Raw genomic sequence first — 21702 nt, forward strand, 5'->3', positions numbered from 1 at the left:
CCTCACTGTAGATGCAGTTGCATGGATCCTATGGCCAATATGGAGTTGCCTGCACCACCCTGAGGGGTGGAAGTCTCATATCAAGAAGAGCGGTGAGTTGGCTGTGCAAACCTATTCTACACAGTCTAAAAATGTGCCACATTTATCACTGTGGCTGATGGTAGATGATAAATGTGGTGAACCTTTAGACTGTCTAGTCTAGGCTACTTTCACCCTCGCGTTTTGGCTTTCCGTTTGTGAGATCCGTCATGGGCTCTCACAAGCGGTCCAAAACGGATAATTTTGCCCTAATGCGTTCTGAATGGAAAAGGATCTGCTCAAAATACATCAGTTTTTCTCCGATCAGTCTCCATTCCGCTCTGGAGGCGGACACCAAATCGCTGCCTGCAGCGTTTTGCTGTCTGCTTGACGAAACTGAGACAATCTGCCACAATAGAAAATGGATCCGTATTCCATTGACTTTCAATGGAGCTCATGACGGATGAGTCCTGGCTATGTTACAGATAATACAAACGGATCCGTTCATGACGGATGCATGCGGTTGTATTATTGCAACAGATCAGTTTTTGCAGATCCATGACGGATCCACCCAAAACGCGAGTGTGAAAGTAGCCTTAGTTTATACTATGGTACCTATTAGTTGGCTTACTTTGTGCCAGAATTTTGGCATACATTGTGACATGAAAAGCCACACGCCTTCCCTATTACACTATATTTCTTGTCAGGAATAACATAAAAAGTATCTAAAGCCATTAGTGTAAGGCTGAGCCAAAATAATGGCACATTTATAGTAAATCTGCCCTATTGTTTTCTACTACACTAGGGACATGTCACAGTCACATTTGATGTTTCATGAATCCACTCAATAGAGAGACACTCATATCTGTAAAATGTATGTTATTTCAACAAAATACAGATTCAGATGTTTACTAGTTTCATCAAATGCATAGCTCCAAAGATAAAAGAGAACATGGGGTCAGCCGGGAAGAGCTACGCTAAGTGCATTTCATCACTACTCAAGTGCTCCGGGATGCAGAGGGATCCTTTCGGTAAATAAGTAAGGATTTCAGATTTTGCTCTTGGTGTTATTCTGCAGCCCTTCAGGCAGTTGGGGTCAGCAATCCTTGTCCTACTTGCTCAGCCATGTCCTTATTGCTGTGCTAGCAGAGGTTAAATGACCTATAGAAGATATATGACCATATCTGCATTCTATCTCTCTCTATCATATGTAGTCAACTGTATCTGGTTTGGGAAGACATTCATCACTGCCAAAACGCATGGGATGAAAATCACAATCATTTTCTAGAGTGTGACTTAGCTACACATCTAATAACTTGGTGAATGCTGCTGTGAGCAAACTAAATGCATGACCACTATTAGTACATAGCCTGAAAGGGCTCAGCAAATGTCAAGTCTATGTAACTCTTCCTGTATATATTTCCAAATGTCACTGCTCAATATACAGTATAAGCTCTGTGTCACAAAATGCACAGTGCCCTTGTTTATTATGTACTGGAGGGATTATCTCCGAGCATTTTTGTTCACATTCAAGGCTTCGATATTTCTATGAAGAATGAAAAATGAGGAGACAGGAGAAGGAATGTATTAGCTGATATATGCAAAACGCAAGCAAGTAGCAGAGATTAATACACAAAAGATGGGTCACTAAGAGGCCCGAAAACCACTTTGTATTAGAATTTCTAAACTGAAGATTACATTTTTAGCATGTAGCTCTAGAATATGTATCAGCAACCCCACCCATACACAGAGATACCATCACACTTAATGGCATTTTTTGCGGTTCTGAAATTCCAGACAATTAGATCTGCAACAGGGACCACATTCACACTGTCATCCAGCTTTAGAGGTGGACTTTCTCGTTAGCGGGATTTTATTCCAAGAACTAAGGCTCTCTACATTTATAGTGACTTGTGGTTAAGTATATGGGGCTATATACTGTATATCTATAAGGGCATGTTCACATCGCCTTTTTATCATCCTCCTAGCAAATCCATTTAACAGATACCTTAAAAACAAACAGATGCCAAAAGAAAAGCACCCGTGTAGATCCACTTTACATAGACTTTAATGTTGAAAAAAAGTAGTACAGTCTATCCATGCTTTTGTGACCGACGGACAGTGATATAAAGTGATTAAAGTTTATGTAAAATGGATGCAAATGGATGTCCTTGCATTGTTATTGCTGTATCTGTTAAACAGATGATGAAACCTGATGTAAACGTAACCCTAAGGCCCCTTTCACACGGGCGAGTATTCCGCGCGGATGCGATGTGTGAGGTGAACGCATTGCACCCACACTGAATACCGACCCATTCATTTCTCTGGGGCTGTTCACATGAGCGGTGATTTTCACGCATCACTTATGCGTTGCGTGAAAATCGCAGCATGCTCTATATTCTGCGTTTTTCACGCAACGCAGGCCCCATAGAAGTGAATGGGGTTGCATGAAAATCGCAAGCATCCGCAAGCAAGTGCAGATGCGGTGCGATTTTCACGCACGGTTGCTAGGAGACGATCGGGATGGAGACCCGATCATTATTATTTTCCTTTATAACATGGTTAAAAGGGAAAATAATAGCATTCTGAATACAGAATGCATAGTAAAATAGGGCTGGAAGGGTTAAAAAAAAATATAAAAAAATTTAACTCACCTTAGTCCACTTGATCGTGATGCCGACATCTCCTTCTTCTGTCTCCTTTGTTGAATAGGACCTGTGGTGAGCATTAAATACAGGTACAGGACCTTTGATGACGTCACTCCGGTCATCACATGGTACATCACATGATCTTTTACCATGGTGATGGATCATGTGATGACCGGAGTGACATCATCAAAGGTCCTGTAACTGTATTTAATGCTCACCACAGGTCCTATTCAACAAAGGAGACAAAAGGAGATGCCGGGCCGCGATCAAGTGGACTAAGGTGAGTTAAATTTTTATTTATTTATTTTTTAACCCCTCCAGCGCTGTTTTACTTTGCATTCTGTATTCAGAATGCTATTATTTTCCCTTATAACCATGTTATAAGGGAAAATAATACAATCTACAGAACATTAATCCCAAGCCAAACATGCGCAATTTTTCTCACGCGAGTGCAAAACGCATTACAATGTTTTGCACTCGCGCTGAAAAATCGCGGGTGTTCCTGCAATGCACCCGCACATTTTCCCGCAACGCCCGTGTGAAAGGGGCCTAATACATCTGGACCCATGGCCCAGAATTGAACAATGCATCAGAAACAGATAAAGCAGCTTTACCAGATATCACAACCACTCTTAAATATAAACACAAGGACAAGAGATGAGGCATCGGCTTCACAGAACTCAGTGCGCATGCACCAGCTGTACAAACGGGCGCTCCACAAACATTACGTCGGCGCTGAGCAGTGAATAAATTAGCAGTGGGGCGGTGCTGGGCTCCAACTGCCGGAGGGACGTCCCCTTGGGCTCCTTATTGAGGTACTTTACATATTAATAAAACCGATTTTATAGACCAAATAAAAGACACAGGGCAGTAATACTAGTATATTTTAATGCAAATCGTGGAGACTAATGTGGTGATGTTATTAGCTCAGTAAGTAAAATCCAGGTGACAGTGTCCCTTTAAGAAAAGAGAGTGAAAACTGCCTCATTTTCTTTACATGTCAAGCTCTTACTAGAATACATTTTGGACCCTCCCAAAAAAAAAAAAAAAACTAGGAGATGGACTTTCTTCATGTAACCACTTATTAGATGTGCGCATTTACATAGGATGATGATTGGGCAAACAATTGCGCTTTCTGATCACTGTCCTACTTGAACATGTCAGCCGACAAACGAGCAAACACTTATTTCTCGGCAGGTTGGATCTTTTATGTGAGAATTAACATCATCCCCTGGAAGGGCTTCTAACAATGATGAAACTGTGAACGAATGATCACATTTACATTTGATAAATCACAGACAGTGACAACAATTGATCCATGCAAATGAAGCTAAACATGTGCCAATTAAAGGGATTATCCGGTTTCCTATATTAATGACCTATCCTAAAGACAGGTCATCAATATCAGAACGGTGGCGGTACCAGGAGTTGGAACCCCCGCTGATCAGCTGTTAGACGAGAACACAGGGCTCCTGTGGGCGCTGCCTTCTCTTCACTGTTTACTTGTTCACCATCTGTTTGGCTCTGCTCGGGTTGGTTATGTGCTGATCCCGGCATTTACATTATTTTCGTGCTGCTTCTTTAACGGATCACAACCAAGGAAATAAATACTGATAGTGTGAACTTACCCTTAACCACACATTGCATTCATAATTGCGGGTACAATTACAGCTGTCCATCCCATTCACTTGAACGGGATGGAGGGTAACTACAACTGCACCTTGCCATTCAAGTGAATGGTATGGAGGACATGTAATTACACTGCTCGCCACTGTGAGGTTGAAGGTGAGCAGGTAAACGAGGGCTACGCTCTCTTCAAACAGCTGAGCGGTGGAGGTGCTGGCAGTCGGACCTCCGGTGATCTGAAATTGATGACCTATCCTGAGAATAGTTCATCAACATAGGAAATCGGACAACCTATTTAACTTGCTATATCCGCAATTGGGGCTTATTACAAGCAGAAAATCTGCCAGTGTAAATGGGACTAAGACATCAGACTTTGGATAACATCAATGGAATGGAATTGATATGATGAAACCGAAGCTATTATATACATAGTACAAAGGGGGTTGTCTTGACACATGGTGATCTACTGATTGTCAAGAATACAGCTGTTGCTCCCCCTTAAGATTAGCTGTTATTGCAAAGAAACTGTGGGTGGCCCAAATTAATGGATCACCCTGCTACTTTTAGCATTAGCCAATAAGTGTCCCAAGTGGGTTTACAACTCAATGATATTCATAGAAAACACTAGAAACACAAATGACAAGGTCTTAATTATTAACTCAGACATTGAATTTATTGGAAGGTACACACTTGTTAACGATAGGCTATGATGGTCTATAAGAAGGCATTTTTTTTTTTACCTAAAACATTAAAAACCGAAAATTAGGGAGGAAGTTAACAAAAAAACGATCGAAAAATTGTACAGTATTTCTTGTCTGTAACAACAAATCACAGTGCATATTTCATTTCTTAGAATGCTGTTAAAAATAAAGGCTGAATTGTGATTGGTTGCCATGACTGCTGTTGGACGGTTTTATTACCTTTGACCTATATTTATTATATCCTTACCTGTGTAATAATGTACTGTAATACAGTTTCCAGTTGTGACATATTAATAGGAAAAGGTTGAATACAATGTACTGCTCTTTGTGTGAACTCGGTTTAGAAACCCTTTGCCTGTCAATTTATCCTCTAAGTATAGACAGTACTTTGTGTGAAGCTTTTACTTTCTCAATGTATAGACCTTTTGATCAGCCTTGGTATGATTTATTTATGCTTTGAAAGTAATTTTTTATTTTTTTATTTTTATAATTTTCAGATCTACCCTGCTGCAGCTACTAATCAGCAACGGGGAAATAAGTGAATAGCTTCTTCAATGACCACCTACAGAATCCACATCCCACAATGGCTTTTTGATGTCTATCAAGAATAGTGTGACCTTCAATCTCACAGTATGTGTGGAGCATTTGAAAAGCGAGACTGCACTCGGCTTCCTGAGAGAGAAACATTACAGTATTGTGTGTTGAACGCCAGCTATATGTTCATGAAGTGACCAATCTGTTATTCATAGAAGAAAAAAACAAGTTCTCAGCCGCTAAACAAGTGTTAAGAACTGAAACATGAGGGAACTAAAACTAAGAATTAACTTGCTGTTTGGACTAACAATCACTGCACTGGTGCAAGCTACTCAAAAAAAGATGGATTGTCCATTGTTGTGCACATGTGAAGTTCGACCGTGGTTTACGCCGAGATCTATTTATATTGAAGCTTTCACAGTGGATTGCAATGCATTAGATCTTTATAGCTTCCCTGACAGACTCCCAGCAAACACACAGGTCTTACTTTTACAGGCTAATAACATTGAGGAAATTAAAAATGCGGATCATTTTCCAGTAAATCTTACAGGGCTGGATTTATCACAAAACAATCTGTCCTCTATGGTCAATATCAATTTCACAAATGCCCATCAGGTACTTTCTGTATACCTGGAGGAAAATAAACTAGCGGAACTGTCAGAGGAATGTTTTTCGGGACTGGTAAATTTACAAGAGCTCTACATAAATCATAACTTGATATCCACAATTTCTCCAAATGCATTTGCTGGGGTTGGCAATTTGCTCAGACTTCACCTTAACTCAAACAGATTGAAAGTGGTTAATCGTCAGTGGTTCGAAGCAATGCCACATCTGGAGATTCTCATGATTGGTGAAAATCCAATAATCAAAATTGAAGATATAAACTTTAAGCCTCTTATCAATCTGCGCAGCCTGGTTTTAGCAGGAATAAATCTTACAGAAATATCTGATAATGCCTTCATAGGCCTAGAAAATTTGGAAAGCATTTCTCTCTATGACAACAGATTTGTTAACATTCCCTCTGTTGCTCTTCAAAAGGTTCTGAACCTTAAATTTTTGGATCTAAATAAAAACCCTATCAGGAGAATACAAAGAGGAGATTTTAGCAATATGTTACACTTAAAAGAGCTGGGTGTTAATAACATGCCAGAACTAGTTTCAATAGATAGTCTTGCCATTGAAAATTTGCCCGAATTGAGAAAAATAGAAGCAACCAATAATCCAAAACTGGCCTACATTCATCCCAATGCATTCTATAGACTTCCGAAATTAGAAACACTCATGCTCAACAGCAACTCTCTCAGTGCACTATATAGAAGCACCATCGACGCTTTGCCCAACCTTAAGGAATTAGGAATACACAGCAACCCTATCAGATGTGACTGTGTAAACCGCTGGATAAATATGAATAAAACAAGCATCCGTTTTATGGAAACTGATTCATTGTTTTGTGTGGACCCCCCAGAGTTTCAAGGTCAGAATGTTAGACATATACATTTCAGGGAAATGATGGAGATATGTTTACCACTAATTGCTCCACAGAGCTTTCCCTCAAATCTGGATATAAGTACTGGAAGCTCTGTTTCATTACATTGCCGAGCTACAGCAGAACCAGAGCCAAACATTTACTGGATCTCACCTTCGGGTTCTAAGCTTAAACCAAATACAATCCATGGTCCATTTTATGTCCACGCTGAAGGAACATTGGAAATTACCAGCATAAGTGTTTTAGATGCTGGACTTTATACTTGCGTAGCAAAGAACCTGGTTGGCGCAGATTTGAAAACAGTTATGATTACTGTAGATGGATTCCTACCAGAGGATGCCAATGGATCAGTCATCATTGACATAAAAGAAGTTCAAAGTAATTCTGTTTTGGTGTCTTGGAATTCTCAGTCAAAGATTTTGAAATCTAGTGTACAGTGGATTGCATCCCTGAATGCAGAATACACCAGAATTGCTCACAGTGTTCGAATGCCGTCAGACATCAAACAATACAATTTAACACGTCTAAGTCCTTTAACTGAATACAAGATTTGCATAGACGTACCCACCATCTATCAGCAAATGGAAAAGCAATGCATTAACGTTACCACAAAAGGAATGGATACTTTGAAAAAACATAATGCAGCCTTTAAGACAACAGCTCTTATTATTATTATGTGTGGTCTGTTTGGGATCATTACTGTGGCTTACTTTTTCAACTATATATCTTTATACTTGAGACGGTTTTCTGAACAGAAATGCAGTGAAAATCTTTTGCAGACACCCCCATTTGCTTACAATGACCTTTACCCTCCTTTGTTGAGCCTTTGGAATCTTGACAATGAAAGCACATCTCTAGAAGTCAAATCGACAGTAATACAAGTACCCAGTATGATGCCATAAAAAATAAAGCTAAGAGTATGTGACCCATGGATTATAAAACAAAAGCACAAGGTTCTAGTTGTGCTCCTCTAAAAAGCAGGAAGACTATTTTCTAGTAAACAAAGGACAACGTAATATCACAGTATCCTAAGGCTTAGCATACTTACAAGCCAGACAAGCAAGTCATTTACACAATAAAAACTAGATAAAACAAGGAACTATGACTCCCTTTGTCAAATACAATATATAACTTTTGTTTTATGTATTTTCTTTGGTTTGTTTAGATTTTTTACATTATACTGTAGTTGAACTGAGCAATACCTCCTCTTCTGTGATGTATTACACATTTTAGCCAAGTTTTTCAAGTGACAAAATTAAAAATAGAAATTGACACGTGGTGTTACAAATTGGACATTTCTGTAGCGTAGTAAAGACAGTAAATATGTAAATCTTTTTTTATGGAAAAAAAAACTTTTTGATTAAAATAAAAACTACCTGTGCCATGACTATTTTGTTATGTGATAAGGATTTGTATGTGCTGTAAAAAATAATGTGGACTGTAGTATACAAGTTATAAGCCATATGTAATATGAAGGTAAATAAGGACTCTATGAAGCAGTGCAATGTGTCTGTATGGTGGTAAAGCCTAAATTTTTTTTTTTTTTTACTGAATAATGAAAATATGCTATATCCATACTACCGTACATCCAAATATATAATAACTGAAAATATAATACCAAAGGTGGAGTAAAGGGTTTTTTATTTATCATGTTTATTCATACAGATATTCTTGCAGCCACATAAAAATATCTCCTCTGTCTCCGAGTTCTGTCCCTACCATTTATGGAAATGATTAGTATTGCACTTGAACAGGCAATCCACATATTTTTGGCTATCTGTACTAGATTGACTGGTCTGCATACCATGTTTTATGCAGGGTTCTTGAATATCTGAATATCTATATACCTATATACCAATATGTATTTCATTGCACTGTATATGTAGCAGAGCTGCATGGATCATATTTTATACATCACATATGGGTTGAAAATTAGTAAATAGCATAAAATGGTTAGAACATATTGTACATACTGTAATACACACACACACACACACACCACGATGTACAATATGTTCTAACAGTTTTATACTATTCACTCATTTATACAACTGCTGCTATAGTGCTAACATTCGGGTCAAGCCTTAAAGGGGTTGTCTCACTTCAGCAAATAGCATTTATCATGTAGAGAAAGTTAATACAAGCCACTTAGTAGTGTATTGTGATTGTCCATATTGCCTCCTTTCCTAGCTGGATTTATTTTTCCATCACATTATACACTACTCGTTTCCATGGTTACGACCACCCTGCAATCCATTAGCGGTGTTCGAGCTTGCACACTATAGGAAAAAAGTTCCAGCCTCTCTGGTGGCAGGGACCATGGGAGCACACATAGGTGCTTTTTATTATAGTGTGCAAGCACGACCACTTCTGTTGGATTGCAGGGTGGTTGTAACCATAAAAAAGAGCAGTGTATGATGTGATGGAAAAATTAATCCAGCCAGCAAAGGGGGCAATATGGACAATCACAATACATTAGGAAATACCTTGTATTGACTTTCTCTACATGATAAATGCCATATGCTGAAGTGAGACAACCCCTTTAACTGAAAACAATAATATTGTCTAACCCACTCCATGTGGCCTTACCAATAATTGAACAAATACCACACTTTAGGGCTGTGAAACACTGGGAAAGAAGCCAAGAGTACATACAACGTAGTGTAGCTTGAGGGAACTTGTTGGGCGTGTGCTGGTGCCAAGTATAGGGAGTGACACAGACTCTAACAATTATAAAGGTTTAATAATGATAAAGATAAACACTATTTTGGCAGTATCTTCACTCTGCATGATGTAAGAGACATGTGCCAGCATCGATATTACAATATACCAGTGTATCCACAGTGTTGTATGCAAGGGAATATACAACATTGAATCAGCCCATGGTCATTATGAACCTGTGCAGGTCTACAGCACTCATTACGGATCACAGAACAAGCAGCCAACGGAAAGAGCACCTTATCTCTACCGCTGGAAGATCATTATATGGATATTTTATAGTCCTTGTCTTTAATAGTTTCTCGGAAATTATAAATGACTTTATTTCAAATGGTAGCATGACGAGGGTGTTTACCGGGAAGAGGAGGACAAGGCTTTGAAAATAATAGAACATGTAGGCACTCAACCAGAACGCAGCTACTATTATCACTATAATTATTCTTTCACTCATTTCAGCTGGCTGCTGTCCTCTGCTATCAAGCATTTGGCTCTGCCTTCTCCCAAGCAGTGTCGAACTGGGGTATTTAGGGCCCACCAGTGTAACTGATTCTAGGGGCCCAACTTAGGGCTTTTGCACACAAACTTATTTTTTTCCATGTCCGTACCATTCCCTTTACTTCAATGGGGCCGCAAAAAAATTACTTTTACTGAAGTGAGACAAACCCTTTAACCCCTTTAAAGGGAACCTGTCACCAGTTTTATGGTGTCCTAACTAAGGGCAACATAAATAAGTAATTGATTCTCTTAGCACAATGCTAGGTCACTTTCTTTAATTGACCCAGTCAATCTGCCAACATCTTGTATTGAAAAGCTCCAGCTGATAATGATGAGTCATGAATATTCATGAGCTCCTGACTCTCCCCGCCCACCTGCTGCTGAATGACAGTTTGTTTCCATATGAATCAGCAGCAGGTGGGCAGGGGAGTGGCTATAGCTCTGAATTAAATATACGCTGGATTCAATGACATCACGCTGGACTCCAATCATCTCATTAGCATCCGGCATCTTTGTGTGTATATTATGAGGTAACCATCTGTCACACAAGTGAATACATCTAAGGCACTTTTTAGTAGTTAATGATTGTATATAATTAGTTAGATTATAATCAAATATCCACATGACAGGTTCCCTTTAAGCATAAATGTCTGGCATGACATTTACCAAATCGTAACCTCCTTAGATTGCACATAATCTACAGTAGATTTAAAAGGGTTGTCCTACCTTAATGACCTATTGCCTATCTACAGGATAGATGATAAATATCAGATTGCTGGAACACCCACTGATCATGAAAAAAGGGGTCCTGAGACATTCAATTATGTTACCGCCAATCTATGTACACAAGAGTCTTAAGACCACGTTCCCTTGATCATGGGGGTCCCAGCAGTCAAACCCCGATCAATCAGACACTTATCACTTGTCGTGTCATAGCTGTTTCACCTTTTCACATTCTTTATCTTTAAAGGTTTTCTTTGGGTGTAGAAAAAAAAAATAAAAAAAATTGGGCCCAAAATATGTGTCAAAATAAAACAGAAATACTCGCCTGTTAAAGGACCTGTGTCCACTTTTCTAGTTATCCTCTATCCACAGGATCGGGGATAACTAAGTGATCCGTGGGGGTCTGAACGTTGAAGCCCCCACTGATGCCCCTTCTTGATTGAGTGGCAGGTCGAGCATATGCCCTGCATCTCCATCCATTCTCTATGGGGTCACTAGAGATGCAGGTTACAGCGCTTGCTATTTCCAGTGGTCCCAAAGAGAATAAATAGAGAAGAAGGGCATATGTGTGGCCTGCCACACTATTAAAAAGGAGGAGCAGGACCCATTTCTGGAATCAGTGGGGGGTAGCAGAATTGGACCCCACTAATCATATAGTTATACCCTACGGTGTGGAGAGGATAACTTGAAAACCTGGACAACCCCTTTAAATCCTCCACCACTTCACCACCAGTATCTCTTTATATGGCAGCAGTGATGCCTGTAAATATGGAATATCATTACTACCACCATGTAAGCCATACATGTCAATACTGGAGAATGTGACAAACTGTGTAGAATTTTTCAGTCATAAGTCCAGATCATAACCTTTAACAAAGCCCAAGCAAAGGTGCTAGATGAGCAACATGAGCAAAGGGCACAAACGGAGGGTCATAACTGAAACAGAGGCATTAAGGTCACTTGAGGCAGGGTAATAGTGGGGATCCTGGAGCAGGGGTAACTGGAGAAGAGGCAATATTAGCGGTGCATTTAGAGTGGGGGCATCTGGAGCTGGGTCACTATTGGGGGTGCACCTAAAGCAGAGCCATTAGGGTCGCCTGAGGCAGGGTAATAGTGGTGATCGTGGAGCAGTGGTATTAGGGGGGCAACTGTAAAATATGCAATATTAGGGGTGCATTTAGAGTGGGGGCATCTGGAGCTGGGGCACTTATGATGGTGCACCTAAAGCAGAGGCATTGGGGGGGACCTAGGGCAGAGTCCCCCCAATGCCACTCTGAACTTTGCAGAGAGCAGCACACATTCATAGATCTGTGTCTGCTATAAACAAATCCCCTATTTCTCCCTTACAGTCTCCTACAGCTCACTACTGTAACACACCTGAAATAGCAGCCTAGCACCGCAGAGGAGTCGTTCTGTACAGCAGCCAGTTTCCTGACAGCAGGGAGGGCAGGAGGATGGCCAGACATGTTCTCTCCTCCTTCACTGCCAGCAGCCGGGAAGTTTAGAAGATACTGCGGGGCATCCTGCACAATTTACACCAGTAGGAGGCTGCATCGCTGTGCGATACTGCCACCTAATGGCTACAATAATTATCTCTCCTGAGAAACAAGAGAAATAATTACTCCCCTGACTTATCTCTCGGCGCAAGGAGACTGGGGGCACACCGAGGAATCCCCCGTCTCCCTGGTGGACCAGTCCGAGCCTGCTTCCAAGTGAAAGATATGAATAGGAAAATTATGCAGTCGTAAAGTAGTAAATAATTGTGATTAGTAAAATGAAGGTGTTAGCAACCTGCTTAACATATTACAATAATTAATATAAAGTACAAACCTTAGAGAAACTAAAGATACAACGCAAAGTACATGTTGTCAATTATGATTATTTTACATGATTTATTCTATAGTAATTAAATATTTCAAATTAACAATTCATTTTATTTTCTTTCTTATTAATTTAAATCTAACATTTATTTATGTTGGGTTTTGCTTTTTTTTTTCTCACTAAGGTGGAACTGCTAATTAAAAGCAGTAATCCAGACAGAAGATAATAGCGGAATATTTCTACAAGTAATGTTCCACCCCCATAGAGAGCATTTTTAAAATTAGATATTGAGTTAACAGTAAGCATTAACAAGAACCATTTATCTTCACCAGGCTCAGAGCTACATCATGAACTTTAATGCCTTTTTATCGTTATTGCCCATTCATAATAGTTATACCTCTCTCCTTACTTAAGTATGTGCTGTAAGCTGGAATTGCTTGTGTTCTAAGAAAAAACATTAGGATTTGCTTAGCAATGTGTTTTAAACTTTATAATTAGGTTTATAATCAGTTATATAAGAATCAAACTTTTATGCTTAAATATCTTACTATTATTAAATGTAAGATTCTAGAGGGAAATTGTGAGCAACTGGATTCTCTTCTAAGGGAATAGACACAGCGTATGTCAGTATGCTAACATTCATTAAACTGGACACGGGATAATTTATCAAGCCCTGCACTATAAAAGTCTGGCTTAAAAAAGTCCTAAATCCCATTGTGACTTTTTGGGGTCACTTTTGCAAACATTTTGTGACTTTTTGAGCACTACGTACGTCTTCCAGTGCCACCTACAGATTTGGAGTGAAAATTTGATCAGTATTTCAAAGTAGATCACTTCAGCGACACTGTGAAGTGTGACTTTTTACAAAAAAGTTGCTAATCCACACCAGGCATTCCCAAAACATACTTTTACTAAACTGCGGACAACCACATTTCACTTGTGCCAAATTTATTATCACTGCGCCTCATTTTCATACATTTGGTGCAAAAATCTAATAAAACAACTTCAAATACACCTACAATGATAAATTCCCCCTTAGTCTTTATAATTATTGAATAGACATATTAAAATTTTGACAGAAAATATAATTTTCCTACAGAAAACAAAACAAAAAAAAGCTCCCCTCTTTTTTAAATAGATTTCCCTTGATCTGGCGCTTCTCTCTGTAGAACTCAGAGCAGGCATAATTTGCGTGTGGCGTGAGTTGCCCTATCTCCCTTTCACTTTGTGATATAGTGAATGCAGTAGACAAGCGGCAGGTCAGCGTAGACCTGAAGATATAAGACAGAGTAGTGCAGTATTTGGGAGGTCTTTGTAGGACAACGTGTTAACGCGGTTAGTGCAAAGCCTAGAGAAGGTTTGGGTGAAATGGAATCAGAAATTAGTACTAAATAAAATGATCATCGCTCTTTAGTAAATTAGTCTCTCTGTAGAAGCAAAGCTCTAAAAGGTGAAAAAAAATAACATCTGTCTACAACAATATCGGAGTGTAAAGTATGTCAGATGCGTTGCATTCTGATTTCTGGGGAAAGAAAAGAACATTTAGTCAATGTGTTAATGTGCAGTCACCAATTGTGCTAAATGAACAGCACTTGCAGGAAATATTAAATGCCACACATTTAAATTGTTTTGCCTTCAACTCTATTTCTGTGAATACAATTTTACCATAGTTGATGAATCACTGTGGTTCATACACTGGCATTAGAATTTATCAGCTAGACACAATCATCAATCACAAGATATTTCAGCACCTCGGACAGAGCTTTTCATTCTAGGCTATTTGTCACAAACAGAAGAGCTGAAATATGACCTATTACAATGCAGGAACTGTATAGGTCAGCAAAATGTGCTCATGTATCTTGTATGGCTCTCCTTTACTTCCAAATACACTTAAAATCTGCCACTTGATATGACTTTAAAGTCCCAATGTAACGCATAATGAGGAGACAATATCATAATGCTCTCAGGCTGAAGAAAACAAATTATGGTCTTGAAGGGATTTTCTTCTCTTGAAAGGCGTACATTTCCGAAAGATAATACTTTTAGCAGTGCCACTTTATTCAGTAAGATGAATGGTACAGGACAACCCTGCATGATTTTATTTCATTCTAATTATTTACAAAGTCCTCCTTAAATAAATATTTCTATAAGATGAATACACATTAGACTATGAGCAATCTTGTGCGAACAAATCTGGTTAAACAATATCAAAAATCTATAACATGTTCTCAAACCGACAATATATTCTTAACCCCTTGAAGGGGTTTCCAGCGCTCCCTCCTCTTCAAAGAACTGATTGGCAGGGGTGCCCAGCGTTGGTCCCCACCAATCAGATATTTCAAGAAAATTTCCAAATCACATTTCATTCAGTTCTGAAGTGGCTTTGATAGTACTACATATTAACCTTCCCCCTAAATAACCCCGATTTTTAAAACTGCAACATTCAAAGTTTGTTAACCCTTTAGGTGTTTCACAGGAAGTAATGCAATGACATTTTTTTTAGCTCTGATTAATTTGAGATTTTCAGTTCTAATCCATAAATGGAACTAATACATCAATTTTGTTTACCCTGATTCTGAAGTTTTAGAAATATTCCATATATGGAACTAAAATGCTACTTGACCGACATACTAGCATATAGAATTGAAGGAGCACCTTGTGGATTTTGGGTCTTCGTTTTTATGGATGTTTTTGGCCAGTATTTCAGGTTTGCAGAGGCCTTGAGGTGCTAAAATATAAGAAACACCCCCAAGCAGCCCCATTTTGGAAACTACACTTCTTAAGAAATGATCAAATGGGTGCATTGTACATTCTCATCCCACAGGTGTTTCATAGACTTAATACAATTGGGGCATGAAAATAAAAAGAAATTGCATGTTAAAAATAATATGTAGCTTAATCTCATCATTTTTCAGTTTTTTACAAGGGTTAACAGGAGAAAAAGTACAGTAACAGCTCGTTTGTGGTTGTAACCTGCTGGGCTCAGAAGGGAAGGAGTGCCAATTCACTTTTGAAAAAACAGATTTGACTGGAATGAGTTTGGGTGCCATGTCATTGCTTAAGCCTGAAATGTTTCCTTTTTGCAAGGGTTAAAAGGAAAAAAGGCATCACATTATTTGCTATGTAATTTTCCTGAGCATGGAAATACCCAAAATGTAGTCATATGGTGGGCAAAAATTGAAATTCGGGCAGTTTTGTACTTTTATTTTTTATGGATTCCCCATGTGGTATATATGACATTATATATATATTGTAAGGGGTCGCTGTACTTAGGGGGTCATTCTCACAAGAATCGTCGTCCACCGCAGCTTTCGAGGCCAAACATTTCATTTATTGGGACATTTTTCATACACGGAACAGTCCAGTTAATAATCACTGGGGTGGTGAGGTTCCCACATACATCAAAACAAAACAAAAACCTGCCCGGCTGGGCTCTCACTGCACCTGTTAACGTGGCCCTGACTCAGCTACAGAACTCTGTTCACACACGGAACTCATATGCGGCTTTTTCTCAGCCTCTCCGGCTGTAATCAGTCCCGTACCTGTATGGGGAAGTGTGGCCCAACAGTCCTCCGGACTCCGGCGTCACGGTGTTCCCCAAACTTCGGGCTGTCACAGTGCCCCAGGGTCTCTCAGCCTGGCGAGCTAAGACCACACACAGATCCCTCTCCCCTAAAAAGTGCCATCCACAGATCCCCCTCCCCTAAACAGTGCCATCCACAGATCCCCCTCCCCTAAACAGTGACATCCACAGATCCCCCTCCACTAAATAGTTCCATCCACAGATCCCCCTCCCCTAAACAGTGTCATCCACAGATCCCCCCTCCCCTAAACAGTGCCATCCACAGATCCCCCTCCCCTAAATAGTGCAATTCACAGATCTCCCTCCCCTAAATAGTGCCATCCACAGATCCCCCTCCCCTAAACAGTAACATCCACAGATCCCCCTCCCCGACGCTCACAGGAGTACATTTATAAACTAATCAGTAATTTTAATCATTGACATTGCTGATCTCTTTACTGGGATATCTTACTCTCACTAGGCGGCGCAGGCGCGTGACGTCAGTGAGTGAGCGCCGCCCGCCCGCACTGCCTGCTGTTACCGAAGCTAAGACAGAGTAAGATATCCCAGTAAAGAGATCAGCAATGTCAATGATTAAAGTTAAAGTAGTTAGTTACTGATTAGTTTATAAATATACTCCTGTGAGCGGCGTGGCCCTTGTATATTCTAACCCCCAGGCAAGCGTCCCTGTCACCATGGGAACGCCTGGGGGTTAGAATATACCATCGGATTTGAGTTTTTAGGATCTCACTGAGCTCGTGAAAACTCAGATCCGATGGTATATTCTAACCCCCAGGCAAGCGTCCCCGTCACCATGGGAACGCCTGGGGGTTAGAATATACCATCGGATCTTCTGAGTAAAATCAGTTGTACTTTGCATCACTATATACTAATATCCATAACATTTTTTTTTCCGTCTCCCTTAGTTGTGTAAGAGCTTTTTTTTTTTTCGAGATGAGCTTTAGTTTTTTTTTGTATTACATTTGTAATCGTTTTTTGCTATTATCGGTAATGGCTGACCGATTTTTATTTCATTTTCTGGGGCAGGTGAGGTGGGCAAAAATAGTAATTCTGTTTATTTTGTATGGAGTTCGCTATGCAGTATGTATGATGTGATAACTTTATTCTGTGGGTCAATATAAATACAGTGATACCAAATTTTTATAGTTTTTTTTATTTTGTATTAGTTTTTTCAGGATAAAATCACTTTATTAAAAATATTTTTTCTTTGCATCGCTAAAACTAAGACACATAACTTTTATATTTTTCCATCAACGTAACTGTGTGAGTGCTTTCTTTTTGTGGGATGGGCTGTAGTTTTTATTGGTACCATTTTGGGTAGATATGACTTTTTGATTGGTTTTTATAACATTTTTGTTAAGTGCCAAAATCAGCATCCTCTTTTTTAGGTTCTTTTATGGCGCCACCACAAATTATTATTATTTTTTAACCACTTATAACTGAGTGGATATGAAAAAAGGGCATTTTTAGCTACATTTTTATTTATTTATTTTTTCACTTGAGGACTTATAGTAGTCAGATCACTGTTACAATATACTGCAATAGTCATCTAGCAGAGCCTGGCAGGCTTCCAAACCTGGTAGGTCCGGTGACACTGCAACTGGGTTGTGGGGGTTTGATGGGGGAGAGAGGGAGACTGCTTTCTCTGTAGATGCCATAGATGCAGTGGTCACTCTAGACCAGGGGTGCACAACCTTTTTTGGTCTGGGGGCTGCATTGTCACATCGCTCTATTTCAAGGGGCCGCAAATCAGCCGACAAATGAGCAATTCCTTGTTTATCGACTGATCAGCTGCACGATTATACCGGCCTGATATCAGATATGAGCGCTCCTATGAACACTTGTTCCCAGTAATTGTCCCAAATATTGTGCTGCAGCATAGCCCCTGAAACCAAAGAGTTAGGCCAATTTCACACGAGCGAGTTTTCCGCGCGGATGCGTTGCGGGAGGTGAACGCATTGCATCCGCACGGAATCCTGACCCATTCATTTCTATGGGGCTGTTCACATGAGCAGTGATTTTCACGCATCACTTGTGCGTTGCTTGAAAATCGCAGCATGCTCCTCTTTGTGCGTTTTTCACGTAACGCAAGCCCCATAGAAATGAATGGGGTTGCGTGAAAATCGCAAGCATCCGCAAGCAAGTGCGGATGCGGTGCGATTTTCACGTATGGTTGCTAGGAGACGATCGGGATGGAGACCCGATCATTATTATTTTCCCTTATAACATGGTTATAAGGGAAAATAATAGCATTCTGAATACAGAATGCATAGTAAAACAGCGCTGGAGGGGTTAAAAAAAATTAAAAATCATTTAACTCACCTTAATCCACTTGATCGCGATGCCGGCATCTCTTTCTGTCCCCTTTACTGAATAGGACCTGTGGTGAGCATTAATTATAGGTAAAGGACCTTTGATGACGTCACTCCGGTCATCACATGCTACGTCACATGATCTTTTACCATGGTGAATCACCATGGTAAAAGATCATGCGACGTACCATGTGATGACCGGAGTGACGTCATCAAAGGTCCTTTACCTATAATTAATGCTCACCACAGGTCCTATTCAGTAAAAGGGACAGAAGGAGATGCCGGGCCGCGATCAATTGGACTAAGGTGAGTTAAATGATTATTATTATTTTTTTAACCCCTCCAGCGCTGTTTTACTATGCATTCTGTATTCAGAATGCTATTATTTTCCCTTATAACCATGTTATAAGGGAAAATAATACAATCTACAAAACACCGATCCCAAGCCCGAACTTCTGTAAAGAAGTTCGGGTTTGGGTACCAAACATGTGTGATTTTTCTCACTCGAGTGCAAAACGCATTACAATGTTTTGCACTCGCGCGGAAAAATCGCGGGTGTTCCCGCAACGCACCCGCACATTTTCCCGCAACGCCCGTGTGAAAGGGGCCTTATACTTACCTGCTCCCCGCCTCTCCGGTTTTTCGAACTGCCTCCGCTGTTTACACCTGGCAGTGCATGGACATGGAGTGGTCATACACCACTCCAGACAATGACTGGCTTAGGCGGTGATGTGGCCACAAGCAGCGTGTCACTGCTGAAGCCAGTCATTGACTGGAGCTGTGCAAGTGACCATGGTTATGCACTGTCAGGTGTAAACAGAGCAGGAACCGGAAGATGGAGGCAGCGCAGAGGACCAGAGCGGAGTGGAGCAGGTAATTATAAATTTTCTATTTCAGAGGCCATGCTCCAGGAGTCATTTTTACCAGAAAAGTGGCGACATTTCCTTCCATCCTGCCTCCTATTTATAAATCAGCGGTTACCTTCACTGCAGAGGACGGAGCTCACTGGTTATCACCATCTCCTGCCAATCCAGTTATAGGCGTCCTGCAGTAACCTTGCTAGTGGGGAAGGCGCCTATTGGTTAACGCTTGAATGACCAGGCCCGAAAAGGCCTTAATGACCAGACACTTTTTTGTGATTTAGCACGCATGGTGGTTCAAATGGTTGTAACTATCCTATTTGTTGGACTACCAAGATCATTTTTGCAACAATTTTTATTTGGGGGAAACTGTACATAACATTTTTAAAAAGTATATATTTTTTCAAACTATAGCTCCTTATTCTTTAAATATGCAAACTGACACCAAAATAAATTATTATAATTAGATCTCTATTTTGTGTATTTTGCTATATAATATGAAAAGTTTCACATGAATGGGGCAGTAATGGTGACGGTTTTGATTGGTGTGGGTGTCTTTTCTTTTATGTACGATTTTTTCTTTTAACTTAATATATTTCTGCTACATAATATGTCCCCCAAGAGGTCATAAAAAGCCATTGGGGACACTGTCACCTTTTAAAATTTTGCACTTTTTCATAAAAAGACTGTGGTGGGACAGTGAACACTCTCTTTTATTAAGCACTTTTTCCTTTTTATTTTATTTTATTTTTTTATTTATTTAGTTTTCAAATATTTTTTAAGCATTTTTTACTTTTTTTTTAAATATATTTTTACCACATAATTTGTCCCCAAGAGGTCACTGAAAGACCTTTGGGAGACAATAAGTGACTTTTTTTTTACTATTTCCACTGTAACTGGAGCATCCAAAGAAGCCCCAGTTACAGGGAAACCAGCCTGCTGCGGAGGCTTTGTACCAGGGCAGTGCTCCTCTGTTCCCGAGACACCCAGAGATCACGTGATCGCTGGGTCTACACTACAGAGCGCTCATAGAGGAGAAGGCAGAAGCGCTAATAAAGCGCTTCTGTCTTCTCCTCGGCTTCCCTGCTCTCACTAATAGCCGGGGACCCTTTCTGCTCCTGCTACAGTGCAGTAGCAAAACCTGTGCTGCATCTGCTGTGCGGCGCTCTGTGCAGAAACACAGCTGATTGCAGGATCAGATGTGTTTCTGCCCAGCAGGGCGGGGGCCGCAAACCATGGCTCTGGGGGCCGCATGCGGCCCGCGAGCCGCAGGTTGTGCACCCCTGCTCTAGACCATGGCATCTAAGGGATTAAATGGCCAGGATCATTGCTAGCACTGATCTCAGCTCGCTGCAGTGGGGTGTCAGCTGTATGTTACAGCTGATGCTAGCTGCTTAGAGCAGCGGCTCGGTTCCTGAGCTGCTGGCATATCCATGCAGTAAATGTATGGCATGGTCCATTAATGTTCAGCTTGCCATTTACGGTATGGAGCAGGATGGGGTTAAAAAATAAGAAATGGTTTACTGTCTTCAGAAACAGTAGACAAGAGGAGCTCAACCTTCTATAGCAGAGGATGCTCTGTTATAGGCTTCCATTGCAGATCCCTTCCAAAACAGAGGACAAAAATGGAAATATTGATAATGGGGTCTGTTCGGTGACGTTCGGTTCTATAATGGAACAGGGCAATCAAAATAACTAGAGGTGATGTGAATAAGCGCTAATAAATATTGAAATAATCCTCTATTTTATAGTCTGATATCCAGGGTTTCTTCATTTGCAGCCGTCACCCTGTCCATAACTGTTATATGTTTCAGGTTGTTATATGTTGCAGAGTTCGCATTGTGAGGAGCAGCAGTTTGATACAAGCAGCTCATTTCAGACTTGTTCCTGGCTGCTGCTCCTGACTGAACATGTACAACAGGGACCAGGGCTAATGCTAAGAACTTCTGCACACATCCCAGCATTATCTAAAAATTGGGCCTCCCTCCGCTATATATATCCTGTAAAGTATATAATATAATTATGCTCTTTTTCTTTGTTATATTCAATACATAAAATCTTGATAGAAAAAAAATATATTAATTAAAAGAGCCAGTACTCATTCTAATAGACAATAGCTGAGAGCAGCAATACTGGGAACAGAAGAATGTGACCGAGCCTGGCTCTATAAAATCAAG

The 21702-nt window shown here is 40.2% G+C and overlaps 2 protein-coding genes across 4 annotated transcripts in view; one reads left to right on the top strand and one right to left on the bottom strand.

Moving 5' to 3' along the window:
- Positions 1 to 8425, top strand: part of LRRN3 (leucine rich repeat neuronal 3) — a 58610-nt gene extending 50185 nt beyond the window's left edge. For 2 of the 3 annotated variants that reach the window (XM_040410972.1, XM_040410977.1), the window contains exon 2: positions 5491 to 8425. In XM_040410972.1, coding sequence (XP_040266906.1) covers positions 5792 to 7915 — 2124 coding nt within the window. In that variant the 5' untranslated portion in view covers positions 5491 to 5791 and the 3' untranslated portion in view covers positions 7916 to 8425. Of the gene's footprint in view, positions 1 to 916; positions 1058 to 5490 lie in introns of all 3 variants that reach the window. The other variant, XM_040410983.1, reaches the window with a different exon arrangement.
- The window catches only part of IMMP2L (inner mitochondrial membrane peptidase subunit 2), a 1418140-nt gene that overhangs the window by 919797 nt on the left and 476641 nt on the right, over positions 1 to 21702 (bottom strand). The gene's annotated exons all lie outside the window — the stretch shown is intronic.

Source organism: Bufo bufo, chromosome 1 (genome assembly GCF_905171765.1).
Source record: "Bufo bufo chromosome 1, aBufBuf1.1, whole genome shotgun sequence".
NCBI classification, from domain to species: domain Eukaryota; kingdom Metazoa; phylum Chordata; class Amphibia; order Anura; family Bufonidae; genus Bufo; species Bufo bufo.